The sequence below is a fragment of the Anoplophora glabripennis genome, unplaced genomic scaffold (assembly GCF_000390285.2).
Source record: "Anoplophora glabripennis isolate ALB-LARVAE unplaced genomic scaffold, Agla_2.0 scaffold77, whole genome shotgun sequence".
Taxonomy (NCBI): domain Eukaryota; kingdom Metazoa; phylum Arthropoda; class Insecta; order Coleoptera; family Cerambycidae; genus Anoplophora; species Anoplophora glabripennis.
Genome location: NW_019416717.1, coordinates 570,045 through 589,920, shown reverse-complemented (window position 1 = coordinate 589,920; position 19,876 = coordinate 570,045). Strand labels below are relative to the sequence as shown.

At 31.8% G+C, this 19,876-nt stretch overlaps 1 protein-coding gene across 1 annotated transcript; it reads left to right on the top strand.

Moving 5' to 3' along the window:
* The first annotated feature begins 326 nt into the window (after positions 1 to 326).
* On the top strand, positions 327 to 10,246 carry LOC108911517 (enolase-phosphatase E1). Its single transcript, XM_018716481.1, has 6 exons — positions 327 to 577; positions 2,819 to 3,051; positions 5,636 to 5,889; positions 7,944 to 8,116; positions 8,241 to 8,388; positions 8,464 to 10,246. The coding sequence occupies exons 1-6, from the start codon at positions 473 to 475 to the stop codon at positions 9,609 to 9,611; spliced, it is 2,061 nt and encodes a 686-aa protein (XP_018571997.1). The 5' UTR covers positions 327 to 472; the 3' UTR covers positions 9,612 to 10,246.
* Positions 10,247 to 19,876: the final 9,630 nt, after the last annotated feature.

The following is a 19,876-nucleotide window of genomic DNA, read 5'->3' as shown; positions in this document are numbered from 1 at the left end:
ATTTAGGTGGGGATTTGACCAATTGCATTTATTTTAAAAGCGAATTTAAAAATTGAATATTTGTATACCGTCGCAGCCAACATAATATAAACAAAAAAGTAATTCAATAATTTCTTTGAACGCCTATCGTAGACATTAAAATTAAGCTAATCATTAGAAAATCGACCACTACAAAAAATGTCAACAATATTTTGGTGTGTTTGTCATGAGTAATATCAATTTTTTAAAATTTAAATGCCTTAAAGTTGACAGCCCTTCTCTTTCGTGCACAACCGCCGTTAATCGTTTGGCGGTATTTGCCAACGCCGCACCACAAAATTCACCATTTTATCTTCGTGCTACCACCTGCGACATAGCTCGTTGATGCTGTTTGATTGAGCCTATTTAAACGTTGAATTTGGTATTTTAAAGCGATTAATAACTGTATAAGTAGTGTCTAGTCAAATTGGTACTGTACGTAAACAAGAAAAAGATGAGTACAGGAGCGGAAAGTGGATCTCCAACGTTAAACCTCGAAAAATGTTCCGTTGTCCTGCTTGATGTAGCCGGTACAACCACTTCAATAAACTTCGTTAAGGTGAGAAATTTATATTTTATTCCAATCATTTATCTATTAAACTCTAGGTATTTTGATGTCGTTTTAGTATTGTGTTGATCGTTTTCTAAGTGGACGCCGCTTTTTGCAGTTTTTTTATCGGTTGAGATTTTGATTTGTACTATTTGTTGCAAGTAGGTTGCGAAGATGGAGGCAATGTTTGTTTCCACATCGGATTAATATTCCTTTTGCATTAAGTAGAGATTCGAGTTCATAACTAAAATTTTGATTTTGCACGTGTTTTCGGCTTAAACATTTCTGGTTGTCCTTGAATCAGGTAAAAATTCAGCCCTTGTTCCATGCATGGTGCATTCACATCTTTGTCTAGGTACAGCTGAATCAAGATGCTATGCAACATATATAAAGAAACATTGTTATTGTCCAGTCTCAGTTTTGTGGACATTTATAGGTACATTCACAAAATTTGGGTGCCTCAGGTAGCTAGCTGCCTTTTGCTATTGTATGGACCACAAATAATGTACAGGGCTTGGTTAATTTGAATGTTTAATTTTTTAAATGTGTCACTAGTCACATTACTTTTTTTTAAATTAAAAGGATACAGATATGCATTTGTTATTATAATGAAATTATATTGAATGCCATGTATTTTGATATCTACTTCTATAATGAATAATTATTGGCAAAAATATTAAGTTTTAGTTGTTATCACCTATGACATTTTTTACACTTGCAAATGAGACTTTCATTTCTTTTGTTGTCAGTGTGTTATTACCATATTATTAAAAAGCCATAAGGTAAAATGGTTTACCATTTATTGTTACCATCCTCGTTAATGTGGAATATATTCAAATTTTTTTTCTGATTACATTAATCAGTATCAGTATTCCTGCAACTGCTTCTGTACCTTATTTTGGGCATGATTTTGTGAGATTTTTACAAAAAAAAAAGTTAAGAATCACTGGTTTTAAATGTAGCTGAATTAAAATATGTCAGTTGTGTGTTCCTTAACTGTAATAACTTCATTGCATTCGTCTGACATTAGACGAAACATAATAGGTGGTCCAATGTTTTTTTTTATTTATTATTGTAAGTACTGTAATAATTGTTTACAAAAATGATTGCCTGTTTATTTTATGTGTGATTTAGAATTTTATTTTATTAAAATTTATGTCAATCTAAAATTGGTGTCTACTTTTATAACTAAGTACAAGAATATAAATTTTGTTTAAATTCATAAACATTTTTAGTAATAGTTTGCAAAATATAGACTATTATTAGATAAAGAATTATAAAACTAGTTTCTAGTTTAATTTTATAACTAGTTTATATTTTGCAACATAAATATTTAAAATTTTAAAAAATTTATAACCTATGTTTTTTTAAGTTCTGTTTTGTAAATCACAATTTTCTCCTGATATTATATTTCATTAAATAAGTGATAAAATTTTAAACATTCGGCAGTTAAGTGCCTACTTGTATGATTATTTAAAAATACTAGTTTTAAAATATTCCAAGTCACTTGAACTGAACTTAATTCTTACCCAGGGTGGTAGACATCAATCACATTGGGGTTGATGAATTTAGTGAATAGGATTATTGATGAATCATGTTAAATCTAACACCATCTGTCATTATGCTGTTACTGAGTTTTTCTTGGTACTAGCAACTGGTACGGATGAAGGTTTGCTATTTCTTGGATAGTTGAATATAATTCATAATAGCGTTTGAATTTTATTAGTACATTGATTTTTTAATTTAACATGTCCCTTCTAGTAATTTTGAAGGAACTGAATATATATTTTTTAATTGAAAAAATTAATCTGGATGTTGTCGTTGATTAATTATTTATATTCTTTATTTGTTGGTAAAATTGTTTGTTGATGATGATTTTCCTCAAGTGTACTGATGCGTTTCTGTATTTGTCTGCAAATCTAGTCTTAGTTTTTTAGCTCTAAAAATGAATATATTTTTATAGTATATATATTTATTTGCATTACAAGTTATAATAGTGTCAGTGACATAGTACGTTCTGTTTTCCAAATTTTTATTTATTATTTTACTAAAGAACATATTATTTTATGTTAATATGTTAACCATTGTAAATATTGAAATATAAATTTGTATTGAAATAGTATATAGGTATAGTTGGTTTTATAAACTTTCTTAATGTAAAATATTTCTGGTTAAGCAAAATGAACTATGTAATAATAATTAAATACAGAAATAGATTTTGAAAAATTGTTACACTATTTTTTTTTATAGGAGACTCTCTTCCCGTATGTAACGAAACAAGTGGAAGAATTCTTAAAAGCGCAGTGGGAAGATGAGGCCGTTAAGGAAGCAGTTAAGGCACTGAAAGACTCTGAACTCGATCTGGCTGGTGCCACTGCCGCTGTCAAAGAACTTACAGAGCAAAATAGTGAGAACAAAGGCTTAAAAACCATTCAAGGACTGATCTACAAGAAGGGTTATGAAGGTGGTGACTTAAAAGCACAGTAAGTTGTATATCAATCGCCTAGATTTAAAACTTGTGCTATGAACGTTTTTTACGGGATTCTATTGATAATAAATAATCAATACACTTTGGGAAATGAGGGACATACTGTAGTTTTTAAAAATTTGTTTCTAAAATTTACGTCTAGTTTTGTAACTTTTACATTTACGAACATTTTTTTTACAATCAAATAAATTTTTTTTGTAAAACTTAACTAGGTATTTGTTTTGGTAAAGTTTCAATAGCATTCATATCCATATTTAATAATCACATAAACACTTATTTCATATAAATTAATACACTTGGTACTTTTGAAATAATTATTTACAAAAAGTGTGCTCGAATAATTTATACTGACTCCAGTGTATCTATATGTCAAATGTGCCTTCAATAGTAGAAATGCATTGTTTTGCATTATCCAAAAAAATTTAAAAAAAAAAACTTGAAATAAATGGTAAAATTAACACTTATGACAATATTTCCATGCTTTCTATTAGATTATTTACCTCTCAATAATTTTTATATGAGCAACCGATATGTTAAAAAATAACTTGAAAGAAAGTAAGTGATTAATATACAGTGAGTCTGGTTTTGTGTGTTGCACCTCCTTAAATACAGTAGATTGACAGAATCAGATGGGACTATTTTTTATAGGTAGAATCCTGAAAGGTCATCATTTGGCAACTATTGGTTTCCCATTGCCACAAACACCTGACCTGATATGATTTTATATCTGGATGCATTTTTCAGAAAAATACACTCTTTCCAAGAAAGTATTCGGAATTTGTCTATAAAACGCAATATATTAATTAATCATCACAATTTACTTTATTTCTTTCAAAATAGGCTCCAATTGAAGTAATATACTTTTTCCAAAGCACTTTTTTAACACATATTCTGGTTGGAAATTTAACTTTTTCAGTAATTTTTGTTTTATGGCTTCTATCGACTTGAAACGTGTTCCGCGAAGGGGTAGTTTGAGTTTGGAAAAGAGGAAAAATCAGCAGGGGCCATGTCCGGCCAATATGGTGGCTGCTCAATACATTCATTGAGTTGTTGGTCAAACATTCATTCACAATTATCGCTTTGTGTGTTGGTCTATTATCGTGATGCAAAATCCAAGAATTGTCCTATAAATCTGGTCTTTTGCAATGGATGCTCTCTCTCTCAATTGATTTAATTTTATTTTAGTGATATAAGATGAGTAATAGGCAAACAAATTTATTTGCATTTTGTTAAAGAACCACATATTTTAAGTTAAAAATGTTTTTTCAATATAAAAGTAAATATTTTGCTTTTTGAAGTTATTATTATATTTTGTTTTAAGTTGATCAAATGGTGGTTTTTATAAATTAATAAACAAATAAATAATTGTAATTGAGACAAACTATAGATGTGGAATTTTTTACCATTGGATGCCATATTTAAATTAGGCAGTAATAAAGGAGGCCGCATAAGTTGATATACCAATAAATGCAACTTTTATAAAAATACAAGATACTTTTTAAAGGCACAAAATATTTTTAGAGATAATATTTTCAACCCTACATTGACTTGACGAGGAAAAATATCGAAATCATAATTCATGATTCGTAGAAATCGAATAGTAAACTTATGAAGTGAACAAGTAATTTTTACAACTAAAACTAAATATAAAATATGTGCTGCTCAGTGCGGACCGTTTGTTAAGTATTTGCACAAACTTTAAGAGGTAAATCTTTGACTAATTTTAAGATAAAAAGTTCATATGAACATAGGTCCAGGACGTCTTGGTTTTTCAGAAACAGAGCGTCCAAAAAAAAATTTTTATTTCTGCAATTATTGTGAATGTTAATAACTTATTTGTAGAGTAGTTTAGTATTAGTATTGTAAATGATCTAAGTTTGTCCCATAGCAATACGAGACACATTTTTTCACTTGTTTTTCAAAAACTTAATGGTTCAACTTACAAAATTCCGACACAGGTTTAACTTTTAACCTGATTTTTTACAAAACGGCTGCTCTCAGCGACAAATACTAAGAGTACTTTTGGTAAGTAAAATTGAATGGAGAATAGGTATGTTTACTCAAAAATGACATACAGTGCGACACAAAAAAGTTATGGTTATTTAAAATCCAGGTACAACACTGTAGGTGTTGTTTTCTCTCAGTTTCCAGAATTTCGTCAAATTAATTGAACAAAAATGTAATCAAAATACCAAACAAAATTTTTTTCGTTCTGAATCAACAACCAAATCGTTACAGACCCATGTTCATATGAACTTTTTAGCTTAAATATTAAGATTTACCCTTTAAAGTTTGTACAAGTACTTAATAAACACCCTGTATATGTTCAGTAAGAACATATTTATTCTTGTTTCTTACGCATCACTGAGAATAAAAAAAGGCATAACAGTGTTGCTTCAGGCAGGCCTCCTACAGAATTTGTTGGCTTTTTTGCATCTGAGATGAGATTTTAATTTCAAATTATATTACAATTGGTGGATATTTTTACTTACGATTTATGTTTATGTATTTAATATCAAATTTATTTTTATTTTTTAGTAGCAGCAGCTAATAACAGTAATTCTTTTATCTTTTTATAGTGTATTTTCTGATGTTCCAACGTCCCTCGAGGCTTGGACTAAATCACGAAAAGTTGCCATTTACTCAACGGGAAGTATAGAATCTCAACAGTTACTATTCTCGCACACTGCTGAAGGTGACGTCTCCTCCCACATTTCCAAATACTTCGATCAAAGTGTTGGTGGTAAAACTGAGTCTGAAAGTTATGAAAAAATTGCCAAGGAACTGGAAGTGAAAACCGAAGAAATCGTCTTCATAACTGATAGTTCTAAAGGTCAGTATATTTGTAGTTGTAAGCAATGTTCCCTCTAATTTTTTCGCTGACTGCGCGGTACAAAAATATGGGAGTAACAATGTTATCTTACTTATCTAAAAGTGTGCAAGTGGGGGGGGGGGTCGCTCGATGACGTAGTCGATGTAAACAAAAGAAATTTTGTTTGATGTTTACATGTCAAAGGCCGATTTCAAACATTTATTTGTCCCTCTAAATTTTAATTTTTTTTTGTGAAATTTGGATTTTTTAAAATTTAAAAAACTGAATAATCCAATTTTTTTTAATTTTTGGGAATTTTTTGTAACGGTTTATTTGGTGACTTTATCCTTTTCTTATATTTTTCTTTAAATCTTGGATATTCCGCCAGCAGTGAAAAACAATTTTTTAAATTAGTTAAAGAAAATTTACCCAGAAGGATCTGTCGAGTTATTTTTAAAAATCAGGCATTGAAAAAACGAAGTAAAAAACAAAGTACACATCACTGTATATCACCCCTTCAATAAGTCGACTCTTCGAAAATCAATTTGAACGTGTTTTCAGAACTGAGAGCAATGTTTCACTTTAAATTATATTTGATATTTCAAATTTGCTGTCCTTGTCTGCTTGTTTATGTTTATTTTGTTTTTACTTCTTCTTTTTATATTTATAGCCAATAAGCCATATTAATTAATTTACAGCAAGTGTTTTGAATTTTTTGTAATCTATTACTTGTTACTTTGTCTAAACATGGATAAAAGATTATATTACATATTTTAGACAATACTAAACTCTCACACAGACATTTTTTCATCTTATACGTCAACAAATTTTTATCAGCATATAGTAATTTTAATCTAATGTAACATTCCTTGGTAACATTTGTGACATGATCTACGATTTCAAATTGTCATCAAAATATACTCCTAAATTTTTATGCAGTGGTAACAAACGGAATCAACTGATCTTCAATGTTAATACGCATACTTGCTTTTAAGTGTTCACGTTTTTTCTTTGTGGAAAACAAAACTACTTTTGATTTAGTGGGATTTAGGCGTAGATTATGATTTATAGCATAGTTATTAATATTGGATAAATCATCATTTATAATTGTCAGTGCTTCGTCAGACTTATCAGTTGCAAAATGATGATAAAAGTTGTGTATTGTATGCAAAAAACTGAACATTACATTTTGTAATTACATTTGTTAGGTCGAACGTATAAAGTAAAAATAATAAAGGTCCAAGTACAGAACCCTGCGGTACACCCGACATGTTTTGCTAACCTGTTTTCTAAATTGTTACTGTTACTTGAAAAGTTCAACGAGACACCGTTAAAACCTTAGTACTTGCATTTGGCGATAAGCAGTTTATGATTAATTGTATCGAAAGCTTTTGTAGAATCTAAAAGAACCAATGCGGAAGCTTGCCTAATGTCTAATGTACGCAATAAATATATTGTCAGTCACATTTGCTAAGGCAGTTGCCGTACTATTAAAGTTATGACTACTAAAAAAATTGTTTAGACAATTTAGCCATTACCACTGTTTTTAAATTTAGTCATCATAGTAAACTTCTGGATTATTTTAGACGATGCGCGGCTCTTTTAGACTGCATGTGCACTAAGCCTAATGATAAGACATGATAAGTTCTTTTTTGTTGATCTGGTTGAGGTTGATTAATGTTTTTCTGAACCCCCATTACTTGTCCCAGTTTTCTTGTGATTTGTCAGTTCTTTGTAGGATAACTTCTCAACATCTGGCAGTCTCACTGCAAGCCACCATCCAGAATTAATTTTTTTGGTTTCAGTTACTCAGTTTCTCAGTGTTTCTTTTCAATATTAGCAAAACATATCCAGTTTGGTGGGTTTGTTAAAATACGGTTTATTTTTTGTAGTTTCTTCATACAACTAAGCGTATTGCGAGTGTATTTGATGTATTAATGATGGAAAATGCAGGACATTGAATTCTATCATTGAACGAAATGAAATTAATAAAATTCTACACAGTTACCACTAAGTTACAAGATAATAACAAAATTGTAATTTGACTGTAACAGTGCATAATTTTTTTTTAACAGAGGCAGAAGCTGCAAAGACAGCTGGAATAGTATCTATTCTTGTGAAACGAGAAGGAAATGAGGAGATACCGGAGGAAGCTACAAAGACTTTCTCAGTCATATCTAATTTCAAGGAGATAGTATTCGAAAATTCCGCCAAACGGAAGAACGAAGACGAAACTGTACCCACTGAGGTTCGTGAAAGTAAAAGTAGAAAACACAAAAAATAGTTTTTGTTGAATAGTAGAATGCTGATAGTTATTTGTAGCTTGTTGACCAATAAATGACTGTTTTGAATTTCAAAATTTTTATATTCAGGAACAGCCACCTACAAAAGTCGCAAAAACCGATGAAGCGGATGACAAAGCGGCTGCCGTCGGTGCACCTGTTGAAGAAACCCCTAAACAAGAAGAAGAAAAGATGGAAGTCGACGGTCCCACTGAACAGGAACCGGATACAAAAAAAGGTAATGTACGATAAAATATTTTCTCCTTTACAGCTACCCCATAGATAAAAAAATTATTATTGTATTCCTGTGTAGAAAAACCTGAAGACAAACCATCTCAACCAGCAACTGACAATGATAAGACTGAAATGGATTCCAGTGACGATAAGACTGAAAAAACCAGCACCACAGAGCAAACAAAACCGGAGAAAGCAGAAGAAACCCCAATGGAGACTGTAGAAAGCACCGTGGAAGCTGGAAAAGTAGAAGTGGAAGTAAAAGTCGTTAAACCAGAAGAGACTGAAAAGAAAAAAGAAGAGACTGTATTAAAAAAGGAAGAATCCAAAGAAGAAAAAGCAGACACAACAGTTGAAACGACTGTAGCAGAGGAAGTAAAGGAGAAAGTTGCAGAAGAACGACAGAGCACTGACGATGTTGAAAAAATGGAGGCGGAAGACAACACAGAACCAGCAAGTAATAAAGAAAGCAATAAAGAAACCAGTAAAACTGAAACAAAAGATACTACTGAAATAAAAAAAGAGGAGAAAGTCGAGAAAGAAATGAAGGAAGCAGAGGTTAAAGAGGATAAGATTAAAGAAACAAAAGAGTCTACCCATAGTGAAACAAATGAAGTTGAAATGAAAGAGGAAAGTGTAAGCGAGAAGAAAGAGGATAGTGTAAACAAGAAGAAAGAAGAAAAAGCCGAAGAACACGCACAAAATAAGGTCGAAGAAAAGAAAACCGAAACTACTCCAGTGGAAACGGAAGAAAAAGTAGTGTCAAGTAATAGTGATGAAAACAAAGAAAGTTCTAACAAGAAAGAAACCGTGGAAGAAACGAAGCCTGCAGAGGAAAGCTCCGAGGCGATAGCAGAATCAAACGGCACAGAAGAGAAGCCAAAGCCGGATTCTGCAGAGAGTAGCACTTCGAAGTGTGAGGAACAGGTAGAAGAAAAAGCGGAATCGAGCGAAGCTTGTCCGAAAAAAGAAGTAGCCGAAGCCTCGTCTTCCGACGCCGAAGCGAAACCCGAAACGAGTAAGGATGAAAAAGAGAACAAAAGCGAACTGGCGAACGGAGTGGAGAACGGCAAAGTAGAGGAATCCGAGGTGGTAAACGGTGACGTTGAGGAGAAACAAAACGGAGACGCAAAAACCGAAGAGTCCGATAACAAGGTAGAAGACATTAAAGTTAAAAAGATCGAGGAAACCCCAGACAGTACACCCGCTGTGAGTGTAGAGGTGTAACTATTTGTTCCATATAATATTTATACAGGTTAAATGTAATGTAACATTTGTAGTGTTCATTTTTTATTTATTACAACACAAAACACTAATGCTTGTTTGGTTACAGTTAGAGGTTCTTTTATTTGAATAGCCTTAGTTCTTATTTTACTCGTAAGACTTTAAATAATACTCAGTACTTCTTGTTGTGATCGAAATTGTTCCTGTTAGGTTTTGTAAAAATTCGTTTCTTCCGAAGTAAGTGCCAATTACATTAAATTTGACTAAGACTGGACCCAAAGACTGTCTATCTCACTTTTATGACATTCGATTTTCCTAACTGAATATTGGAATATTTAAATTTATCTAGTTTATTTCAACATTCCATTTATGCGTACATTTTATTTTCTGATCTGATGGTTCGCCAATAACCTTTCATTCGAATCCGTATTTTAATTTGTGGCGTTTTCGTTCATGTTTCGTTTGAACTCATAAAATTGTGATATGTCGAAAACAAATTTGGGATGCTACGTCACACTTTAGTATGTGTCTCTTGTTTTTAATTTATTATTTAAGCATTCTGGTGTACAGGCCTATAGTGTACGGCTGAACAATTCATTGTATACGTTTTAGCACCAATAAATTTTGTAGTGTTCTAATTGTGCGTTTTATTTATCATTCTTTTAACGTTACAGGTGAATTCGTATGAAGAAACAATTTTATGAAATTTAATTTTTAGAATTTGTTATGCTGATATAATTTTTGTTTTTAAATAGCTGGATGTGCCGAATGCTCAAAAAATATATTGTTTCTACTTTTAAGACAACTTGTGAAAATAAAACATTTTTTAGAAACTCGATAACAATTTAAAAAAGTGCATTAAGAGGATTCTATAGCAAATAGGCAACCAGTAATACATTTTTACAGATTTTATTACACAGCTTGTCTAAATATGAATTAATCCACAAATAAGACTCCTCCATTCTAATGCAGGTTTTCTGAGTTAGTTTGAAACTCTAATTACTTTTTGTTGTAAAGAAATTTGTAATTTGTCGCTTTTGTACAAGTGGCATCCTAAATTACAAATTTCTTTGAACCAAAAAGTAATTTGAGTTTCAAATTAAGTCCATTTTATAGAAAATCTGCTTTAAAGTGGGGGAAAATCTGTTATTTGTGCATTAATTCATATTTAGACAAACTGTAATAAAATCTATAATGTATTGCTGGTTGACTCTTTGATATACAGCCCCCTTAATTGATTGCTTTTATTCACACCTAGCAGATTGCATATGCAGGCTGAAACTGGCTGATGCGCCTTTTCCCATAGGTTTGACACCTTGCACTCTGAAGGCACCTACATTTTTTTAAAATCCGATAAACTGATCAATCACATCATACATGGAAATTGGAGACTAAAAATGAAAAAAAAATACCAGGGAATTTAATTCAATACAGCTATACCCTAGACAAGCGGGGGAGAGTGAGTTCAATGCTCATAAAACCAGAGATAGGTGCCTTAAACTCTAGAAAGGCGGGGGGGGAAAGCGAGTTCAATACTCGTAAAATCAAAGACAGGCGCGACTTAAACCCTAGGTAAGCGGAGGAAAGCAAATTCAATACTCGCAAAGATAAAACTAAAAAAAAATTACATTCAAAAACAAAAATTAAGATTAAGCCTTAAAATGAAATGACTATTGCACTACGGTGCGTCACACCGCGTCTCATTCATAGCGCTTTGCTAATTTTAAAGTAATTGAAAATTCAAAGTAGGAATTCTATACCCATTTCTTATTAATGTTTCGAGATCAGTTGAATCGATTTAGCCAAAATTTTGCACACGGTTTCTACTTATTCGTTATTATTTCTATACTTAACCATCGAAACCATTTTCTCAATAAAACAATTTTAATCAGATCTTCACTAAAAGCAATAATGAAGGTTTAAATTGACATTCATAAATAAAATGGAAAAATTTGGTTAAAACCATACACATTCGTTTTTGAGACATCGAATGAGGAGAATGCAAAAAGTACACGAGTATAAACGGTATAATTATATGCAAAAAAATAATCGCACGCAATAACCCTAGATATAATTTTTAAATCGTTAAATAGTTTCGAGAAAGAATCGTATTGCCAAATCAGTTAGCAGCAGTTATCTATTGACAAGCAGTAAACAACAATTAATATTTTATTTTTATTCAGTAATTTATTTTTAACAAAACATTTTAATTTTACTTGGATTGATCAAAATTATGCTTGAAAATTTTATTGTAGGAGGAGGGGTAAGGTTGTGTCCCTCAAAAAGTCGAGGTTTGTGCCTTCGTCGTGAAGCCAGTCCGGCCCTGTGTACACGTTTACTGATTCACACAAGCTATCACTTGAAGTATTCACGACTTGGTGCTTTTTCCACAAATGAGTTCCATGGTATTTTCTATAAAGACGTAGCAATCTTCATGTAGCCCTATGATGTTCTAGAGACTCACAATACTTTAACAAATACCAGTATGCGTATCACATTGTTTCGCTTAAAAAGTACCGATTCTGTGCAACACCTGGTAAAAAAAGTATTGATACATTTACGGTTAGGCAATAAACAGTCGAGGAAATACTGCATTTTAATTCTCTTTTTACAATAACAAAGTAGTACAGTTACGCTACTAACATTCAAAGACACCGATGGTCATAATTTCATGAATCTTACTGAACTGCAATTACTAGTGGCACATACTTAGCTATTTGTTGCTAGATTGAATCATTGAGTTTATAAGCTACGTTAATAGCATTATATTTTTTGATTGTCACAATTGTCCAGGGTGCGGATTATCCGTGCTATGTTCAAGAAATTCTTGGTGAGGCGTTATTTTGTGTCTTTGTTCAGTATAGTCCATACAACATCATGTCTTGGGGCTAACGCTTCTAATCTGAAGAAGTTGCAAATATTCTATTAGCCTATTTTGAGTAAGTCGACATTTTAAACTTACGTAAAATACATAAGAAAATAAAGACAAACAGAAAAAGTTGAACATGGAACAAAATGATTGACTGTTTAAAAAGTATAGCTAGGTACTTAAAATAAATGTACTTAAATTGAATTTTCAATGATTTTGTGCATGTTTACCTATGTATTGCTCAGTTTCTTGTGTAAAAACTAAATGTTTTGATTATCCATAATTTTTAATCATCCCCCACTTGGTCCCGTACATCATGGATAATCGGGGTTCTAGTGTATTTGGAAAGTTGCCCGTAACCAGTGAAGTACTTCACTGCCGATGGATGTTGCCAGAAAATGTATTGTATAGTAAGCTGTAATACCAGTACAAAATATCGAGTATCGGAATGGAAAAAAACTGATATTCAGAAATGTTGTACTGTATCGTGCATCTCTGATATTTTCTTATTCTCTAGTGATCCGATGTAGAAACTTGGGTAGGTAAAATGACCTAGTGTCTTATATATTTAAAAGAAGAGAGGTTTGTGGAATGTTCTGACTTTATTTAAACGAAGCTATAAAGTTAAAGGAAAATGCTCAGCATCTAATTGTGACGCTATGACATCATTTTGGTGACACTTCCCTCATGCCTGCTGTCTTCAAACTTTTACGACTTGCAGAACAGCCATCGTTTCAATATTTTTGAGAAACCCCCACCCAAAAAAATTTTCGAACACATTTTTTACCGATTTACAACATATTTATAAATACTACGATTAACAAAATAAATATTCCACTAAATACAAGACTTTAAATTTTAAAGTAAATATTTTTTTGTAAGTACTTTTCAACTTTTCACTTTTCTGGCTATTTTCTGTTTTCAAAATATTCAAAAAACAGTTCATAATCTGCACAGTAAAAATGAATGGCTGAAGATTTAAAACGCAACATTTATGCATAATGTTTTTTTTTTTAAAACAATTAATTATTCTTCGCTTTTCTACATTTCATCTCTATTATCACGTAGAGGCGTATGTGATAAGAGGGACGATTTGTAAAATGAAAAGTGAAAAGTTGAAAAGTACTTTCAAAAAATAGGCCCCAGATCTTGTCTCACCTTTGATGTATTTTTGGCCTTCCCGAAAACATTTGTAACATTAATAAACTCGTGGCTGTGACAGTATTGTTCCCAAAGGTCTTCTTTAACATTTTGAATGCTTCGACTCCAATCTGACATTTCGCCACACAAAAAATTGCCGTGAAAAACACTGAGGTAAGTCTTATTCATTCGCTAAACACCAACTAACTGTGGCAGTTGTCTAAATATTGACAAGTATGTCGGTGACAGTGCTACCAATACACAAAAAAAGAATCAACTCGATAGACAAGATATAACACGTGCAATTTGAAAATTCCAGTTAATTTTGATCAAACCGTATTCAAATGGCTTTATTTTTTTTTTTTTTTGAAAAAAAAATTTTGAATTATGTATTTGCTTGTTCAGTTCTACATTCTACGCTATAAGGAAAACCCCAACACCTTATATATGTAGTACCGTGCCTGTAGATAAATATTGCATTTTATTTGTCACCAGTGCATCTCACACTTTTCTAAACTGTTTTTGCAATCTACACATTTGCTATATTTTAACCGGTACTTTTTTCAAAATTAATTATTCCCACAAAAAGGACCTCGCAACTATCCTTATGGAAAACCGGTCCTGGTCGAATGGTACGAAACTTTGCCGAATGATAGTCCTCAATGTGTCGATCAAAAAAGTCCACGGAGCCTAGGTCTGAACAACTACTGTTCTGAAGCTACAGCCTTCTGAAGTTATCGAATCCATGTACTTGACCAATGATTTACGGGCGAGTAATATCAAATATTTCTTTATGAAGTGACCAAGCTTGCTGATGACGGATAAGTGTTCAGCATGCTTAAAAACATAAGATGTCGCTCAAGCAGTACGTGTCTCTATCGCTGTTCTTCAATAGGTGCTTCACCGATTCTTTGAAGACTGAAGGATGGTACAGCTATTTTGACCACGGATTCGCATTCAGCACACGAAAATACATAAAAAAACAGCCAGTTTAGTCACTTTATTGAGAAATATTTGCTTTTACTCACCCGTAAATCATTGGACTTGATGGTCATCGAGCACGTGGATTCGATAACTTTAGAAGGCTGTAGCTTCGGAACAGTAGTTTTTCAGACATAGGTCCCATGGACTTTTTTGATCGACACATTGAGGACTATCATTCGGCAAAGTTTTATACCATTCGACCGAGACCGGTTTTCCATAAGGATAGTTGCGGGGTCCTTTTGTTTTTCTATTATTTTTACTGTATTTTGTATATGTTGGTAATATCTGGGATGGAGTGAATCAATAATTCTAATGTTCCTTAATCGATATATTTAAAAAAATAATCAGAACATTGAACAATTTCGTGGTTGATACACAAGTATACTGTTAACAATACTACAAGCTCGGGAGAATTAGGTGCAGCTAAAAAACAATTTCAATAAAAAGAAAAACGAACAAAAATAAAACCCCTAATGAAAATGGCATGTATGTATATTTATATAATTATGTATATATATAGAGTGCATTTTACAATCGTAATACATACAATGTGATCATCTAAGGAAATTTAACAAAATTTTGTTGAATATCAAATATAGTTACAATAAAAGTTTTTGTATAAATTATAATAAAATAAATTTTGCCACTCATTAAAATCACGAGACGATTTTACTAATAAATAAAATCACTTAAATTAGGACAATGGCAGAGTAGCTTTAAAACGGTTAACAACTAAATCTGCTTAACGAGGTGTTAAGTAAATTAAAATACTATCAGTATCGATTCTACATATTTACTGTAGGTGCAAACAACGTAAAGCTAAACGGCCGGCTACTACACTTAAATGATAAAATACTGACTTCTAAAATACCTGCAGATTCGTCATAGTTGTGATAACCGTTTTCCAAGCACCCCAATAAATAAAATAAAATGGACTGCTTTAGCAGAATTTGTCATGGGTTAATATTATCACTATGGCTTGCAAGTAAAATTACATCTGATTATATTATTAAAACTACTTCTCTAGACACAAATCATTCTCTGGCGTTTTTAGTGGACTGAAATGAATGTGCCTTCGAACTCCACTCAAACCAACTGATTACATTTGACAATCATAAGATTGTTTCATAACTTTCAAGTCAAATAGTCCAGTTGATTTAGTCGAGGTACAACTGATTCTGCTTCAATTTGCGTTGGATTAAAACGTAATGGCAAGAATTTATGGCAAATCATTTTTTGACACTAATAAAATGTTGGCACTACGATTTCTTATTCGACTGATCAGTGGAGAAAGGATATATCTATTAACTAAGTACAATCGGACAAATTTCACTCGAGTCCTGATATGCATGGATAAAAAAGATAACGCACTTGTGGAATGATGTGGAAATGCAGACAGCAAGTAATCCATAGTAAATATATAGTCTCCGCACACCATTATTGTGCCACTGCGCATCTTACATTCACGACTCGAACGAATTTGGTTTACCTGTACAGATATTACTTGAAAATATACTAAGAAGTATGCAGTAACATTTAAAAAGTCATTTATGAAAAATTTGTTATATGAAAGGATTTAAAAAACCAATCATTAACATACATCGATAGTAAATATTAAAATTCTGAAGATAAACATTTGAAAATCTGATGGACCTTTCTCCACTAGTTGAGTTTCTAAATATGCATTTTAATATGATACAGTGTGGCCCATAAAGAACCATTCAAATGATTTTTTTACATTTACTGATCTTCTAGATGTATTTCTAGAAGCGATTTCTCAGAAAATTGCTTTCGGGATTCTTATAAAAAAATCCAGCTGTGTAGCCTTAAGAGGGGTCTGTAACAAATAGGCAACCAGTAATATATTTTTATAGATTTTATTACACAGTTTGTCTAATTATGAATTAATGCATAAATAACAGACTTTCCCCCACTTTAACGCAGATTTTCTATAAAATGGACTTAGTTTGCAACTCAAATCACTTTGTGGTGTAAGGAAATTTGTAATTTACGATGCCGCTTGTTCAAAAGCGGTAAATTACAAATTTCTTTACACTAAAAAGTAATTCCAGTTTCAAATTAACTGTTATTTGTGCGATTCATATTTAGACAAATTGTGTAATAAAATTTATAAAAATCTATTGCTGGTTTCCTATTTGCTATAGAGCTCTTTTAATCAGCAGCTCTTAAAATCCCAATATCTCGAAGAATTTATAAAGCATAACTTTTTTAAACCTAATTGGATTGTTATAATTGGTTTAACAAGTACTTCTAAGAGCTTTCAACTTTCAATTATACATAAAATCATTTGAATGATGCCCCTGAAAAAGAATTTAAAGGCGTGTGCTTGTTCTTGAAGAGCCACATTGCATTTCGAGAAAATTAAAGAAATATATTGCACTTACAGCGGCAGTTTCCATGAAATTAATATCTTTAAGTACTATTGTTCACTAAAATATTGATTTGTACACAGAAATAATAAAATTGGTATAAAGGATTAAACATGTAGACACCTTTGATCTCAATATAATTAATTAATTTAAAATGACATTGTTGTGAGGATGGTAATAAATGATTACACAGCCACTCAAAAAAAAGTTGTCTGTACTTTTCATGCGACACATGTTGTCTGTAGTATTTTTGCCTCCTGATCACGAATCGGTGTCAGAATTGAGCTATCACATCACAGGAATTTCCTAACCGCAAAAAATAGATCACGAAAAAGTGTTGGAAAATGCAAAATTTTTTTTTTCTATAATCAAATGTTCATTATTATTATATATTAAGATCCGCCGAACGTGAATCCGCGGTCTGAATTGATGGTTCTTTTTCTAACTTCAAAAAAAAAACAGGACAATTAAAGTCAGTTATCACGAATTTTCAAAAAATAAGACTCGCGCCAAATTTGGTATACGGGGGTTTTCGGGGTCGCTGATCACGGATACGAGGTCAATTATGTAAAATTCAAGAATGGCGGATCCAATATGGCCGACCAAATTTTTAAAAAATAACCTATTTGCGCTAAATTTGGTATACGGGGGTTTTCGGGGTCGCTGATCATGGATCCGAGGTCAATTTTGTAAAATTCAAGATGGCGAATCAAAGATGACCAAACAAATTTTCAAAAAATAACATTCTTGCCAAATTTGGTATACATAGATTTTCGGGGTCGCTGATCACGGATCCGAGGTCAACTTTGCAAAATTCACGATGGCGGATTCAAGGTGGCCGACCAAATTTAAAAAAAAATAACACATTCGCGTCTAATTTGGTATACGGGGGTTTTCGGGGTCGCTGATTACGAATTCGAGGTCAGATTTGCGAAATTCATTTTGTAATGTTTTTGTTTACTTTATAACCTGAGTACCCAATCATGTTTTAACTTTTTTAAAGTACATAGGTAATTGATTAAATTTTTAAAAACGAATTTTGTATATCTGATCTCGGATTTGTGATCAGTGATCCCGAAAACCCCCGTATACCAAATTTGGCGCGAATCTGTTATTTTTTGAAAATTTGGTCGCCCATCTTGGATCCGCCATCTTCAATTTTGCAAAACTGACCTTGGATCCGTGATCCTGAAAACCCCCATATACCAAATTTGGCGCAAACCTGTTATTTTTTGAAAATTCGTTATTTATATCTGACCTTAATTGATCCGTTTTTTAGGTTAGAAAAAGAACTACCAATTCTGACCGCGGATTCACATTCGGGGGGGTCTTAACCATATAAATGCACAAAAATAAAAAAAAGAATAATTTTGTACTTTTCCTAGCACTTTTCGTGAATTTTTGCTATTTTTGATCCATTTCTTGAGGTTAGGAAAATCCTGTGATGTGACAGTTCAATTCTGACACGGGATTCGTGATCAGGAGGCAAAAATACTACGAATAACATATGTCGCATGAAAAGTACAGACAACTTTGTATTTGTGTGGCCGTGTTATTGTTGCGGCTTGAATGTAATGGCATAAAAATTTTTGAAATTATGTGCAGATTCAGAATCTGCAAATTTACTTCACATTTAAACATATATTATGCAATATTTTTTAGTACAAGTAAAAAAAGGACATACACATGGGGTTCCAATCTCCTTTAGGCCATTGGGTACTACAGGAAGGCCAAGATGTATTTCTTAATGATAAAAAGTAAGTTAGTTTATTTTAAAAATGAATCGGAAATTTTAAAACAATACTTTTTTAACAAATCATTCACAAGCCGACAAACAGAAGGTTTGTTCTCTTGCACATTTTTCATGAACCAACTGTAAACTATGCTAAAACCAGTATTGCCTAAGATATATCCTCTATTTCGATACTGAAAATTTATCATATATTTTTCAGAATCTCTTAAAAACAAGTATTTATAGCATTAAAACAGCTATCTATTTTTTTATTACGATTTCTGAAAAAAAATATTGTAAAATTGCACCAAATTTGTAATAATTAAACACAATTTGACAATTGTAAATACGAGTATTCCCATTGTCACCACTTTTATAGCTTTATTTTTTTACTTGTTTGAATACACCGGAAAAATATATGATATAATGTGAGATTCATTTAAGAAGTGAGGCAAAATTAGAGACGGAAGCTGCATGGTATTGATTTTAAAAAGTTTTATTTCGGAATAGGATTCGTTTAAACCGTTCATATTTCCGTCTTTAACTTTGTTCTGTTTTGTAGAATCGTATAAATATGAGAGATTAATAAATAGTTTCTAACATAAGAATTATAAAAACATCACAACCACTAAAAAAATATAAATAAGTACTTGCACGACAGATAATTACGAAAGGGAGGACTAAAAACGCCAGGATCCATACTATAAGGATAATACTTTATATATAACACAATAAAAACTAGTTTCAGTCTTCACAGTTATACAAATACGCCGTTATTCAAAAGTTCAACACTGTTAATATACTACGAAATAATCAACTGACCGAAAAATATAACATTTACACGTTTTTCATCTTTTTTAGTCCGTTTTGAATTGGTCACTATGCATGAACGCATAAAATATTATTATCTTCAATCTCTACACCAACATATAAAAAACTGTACACCACCAATTCATTAAAAAAAAAATCAGTAATAAAAATAATATATCGTCTAGTTTCGGTGGCTGGAATTTTACGAGTTAAATTAATAGTAACTATACAATATACAGTTTTTTAGGACGAAGTAAGGTCGTGTCTTCTTTACCTCCGCAACAAATTTTTGTAAAAATTATTTTAATGCGGGGGCAAATGTATTGCAAAATAATCACCTTAC

Bases quoted from the DNA above. Each gene is read 5' to 3' on its own strand.
- LOC108911517 (XM_018716481.1), top strand. From the start codon at position 473: ATGAGTACAGGAGCGGAAAGTGGATCTCCAACGTTAAACCTCGAAAAA. The intron at 578-2,818 runs GTGAGAAATTTA...TTTTTTTTATAG, and splicing joins CTTCAATAAACTTCGTTAAG to GAGACTCTCTTCCCGTATGT. The intron at 5,890-7,943 runs GTCAGTATATTT...TTTTTTTAACAG, and splicing joins CATAACTGATAGTTCTAAAG to AGGCAGAAGCTGCAAAGACA.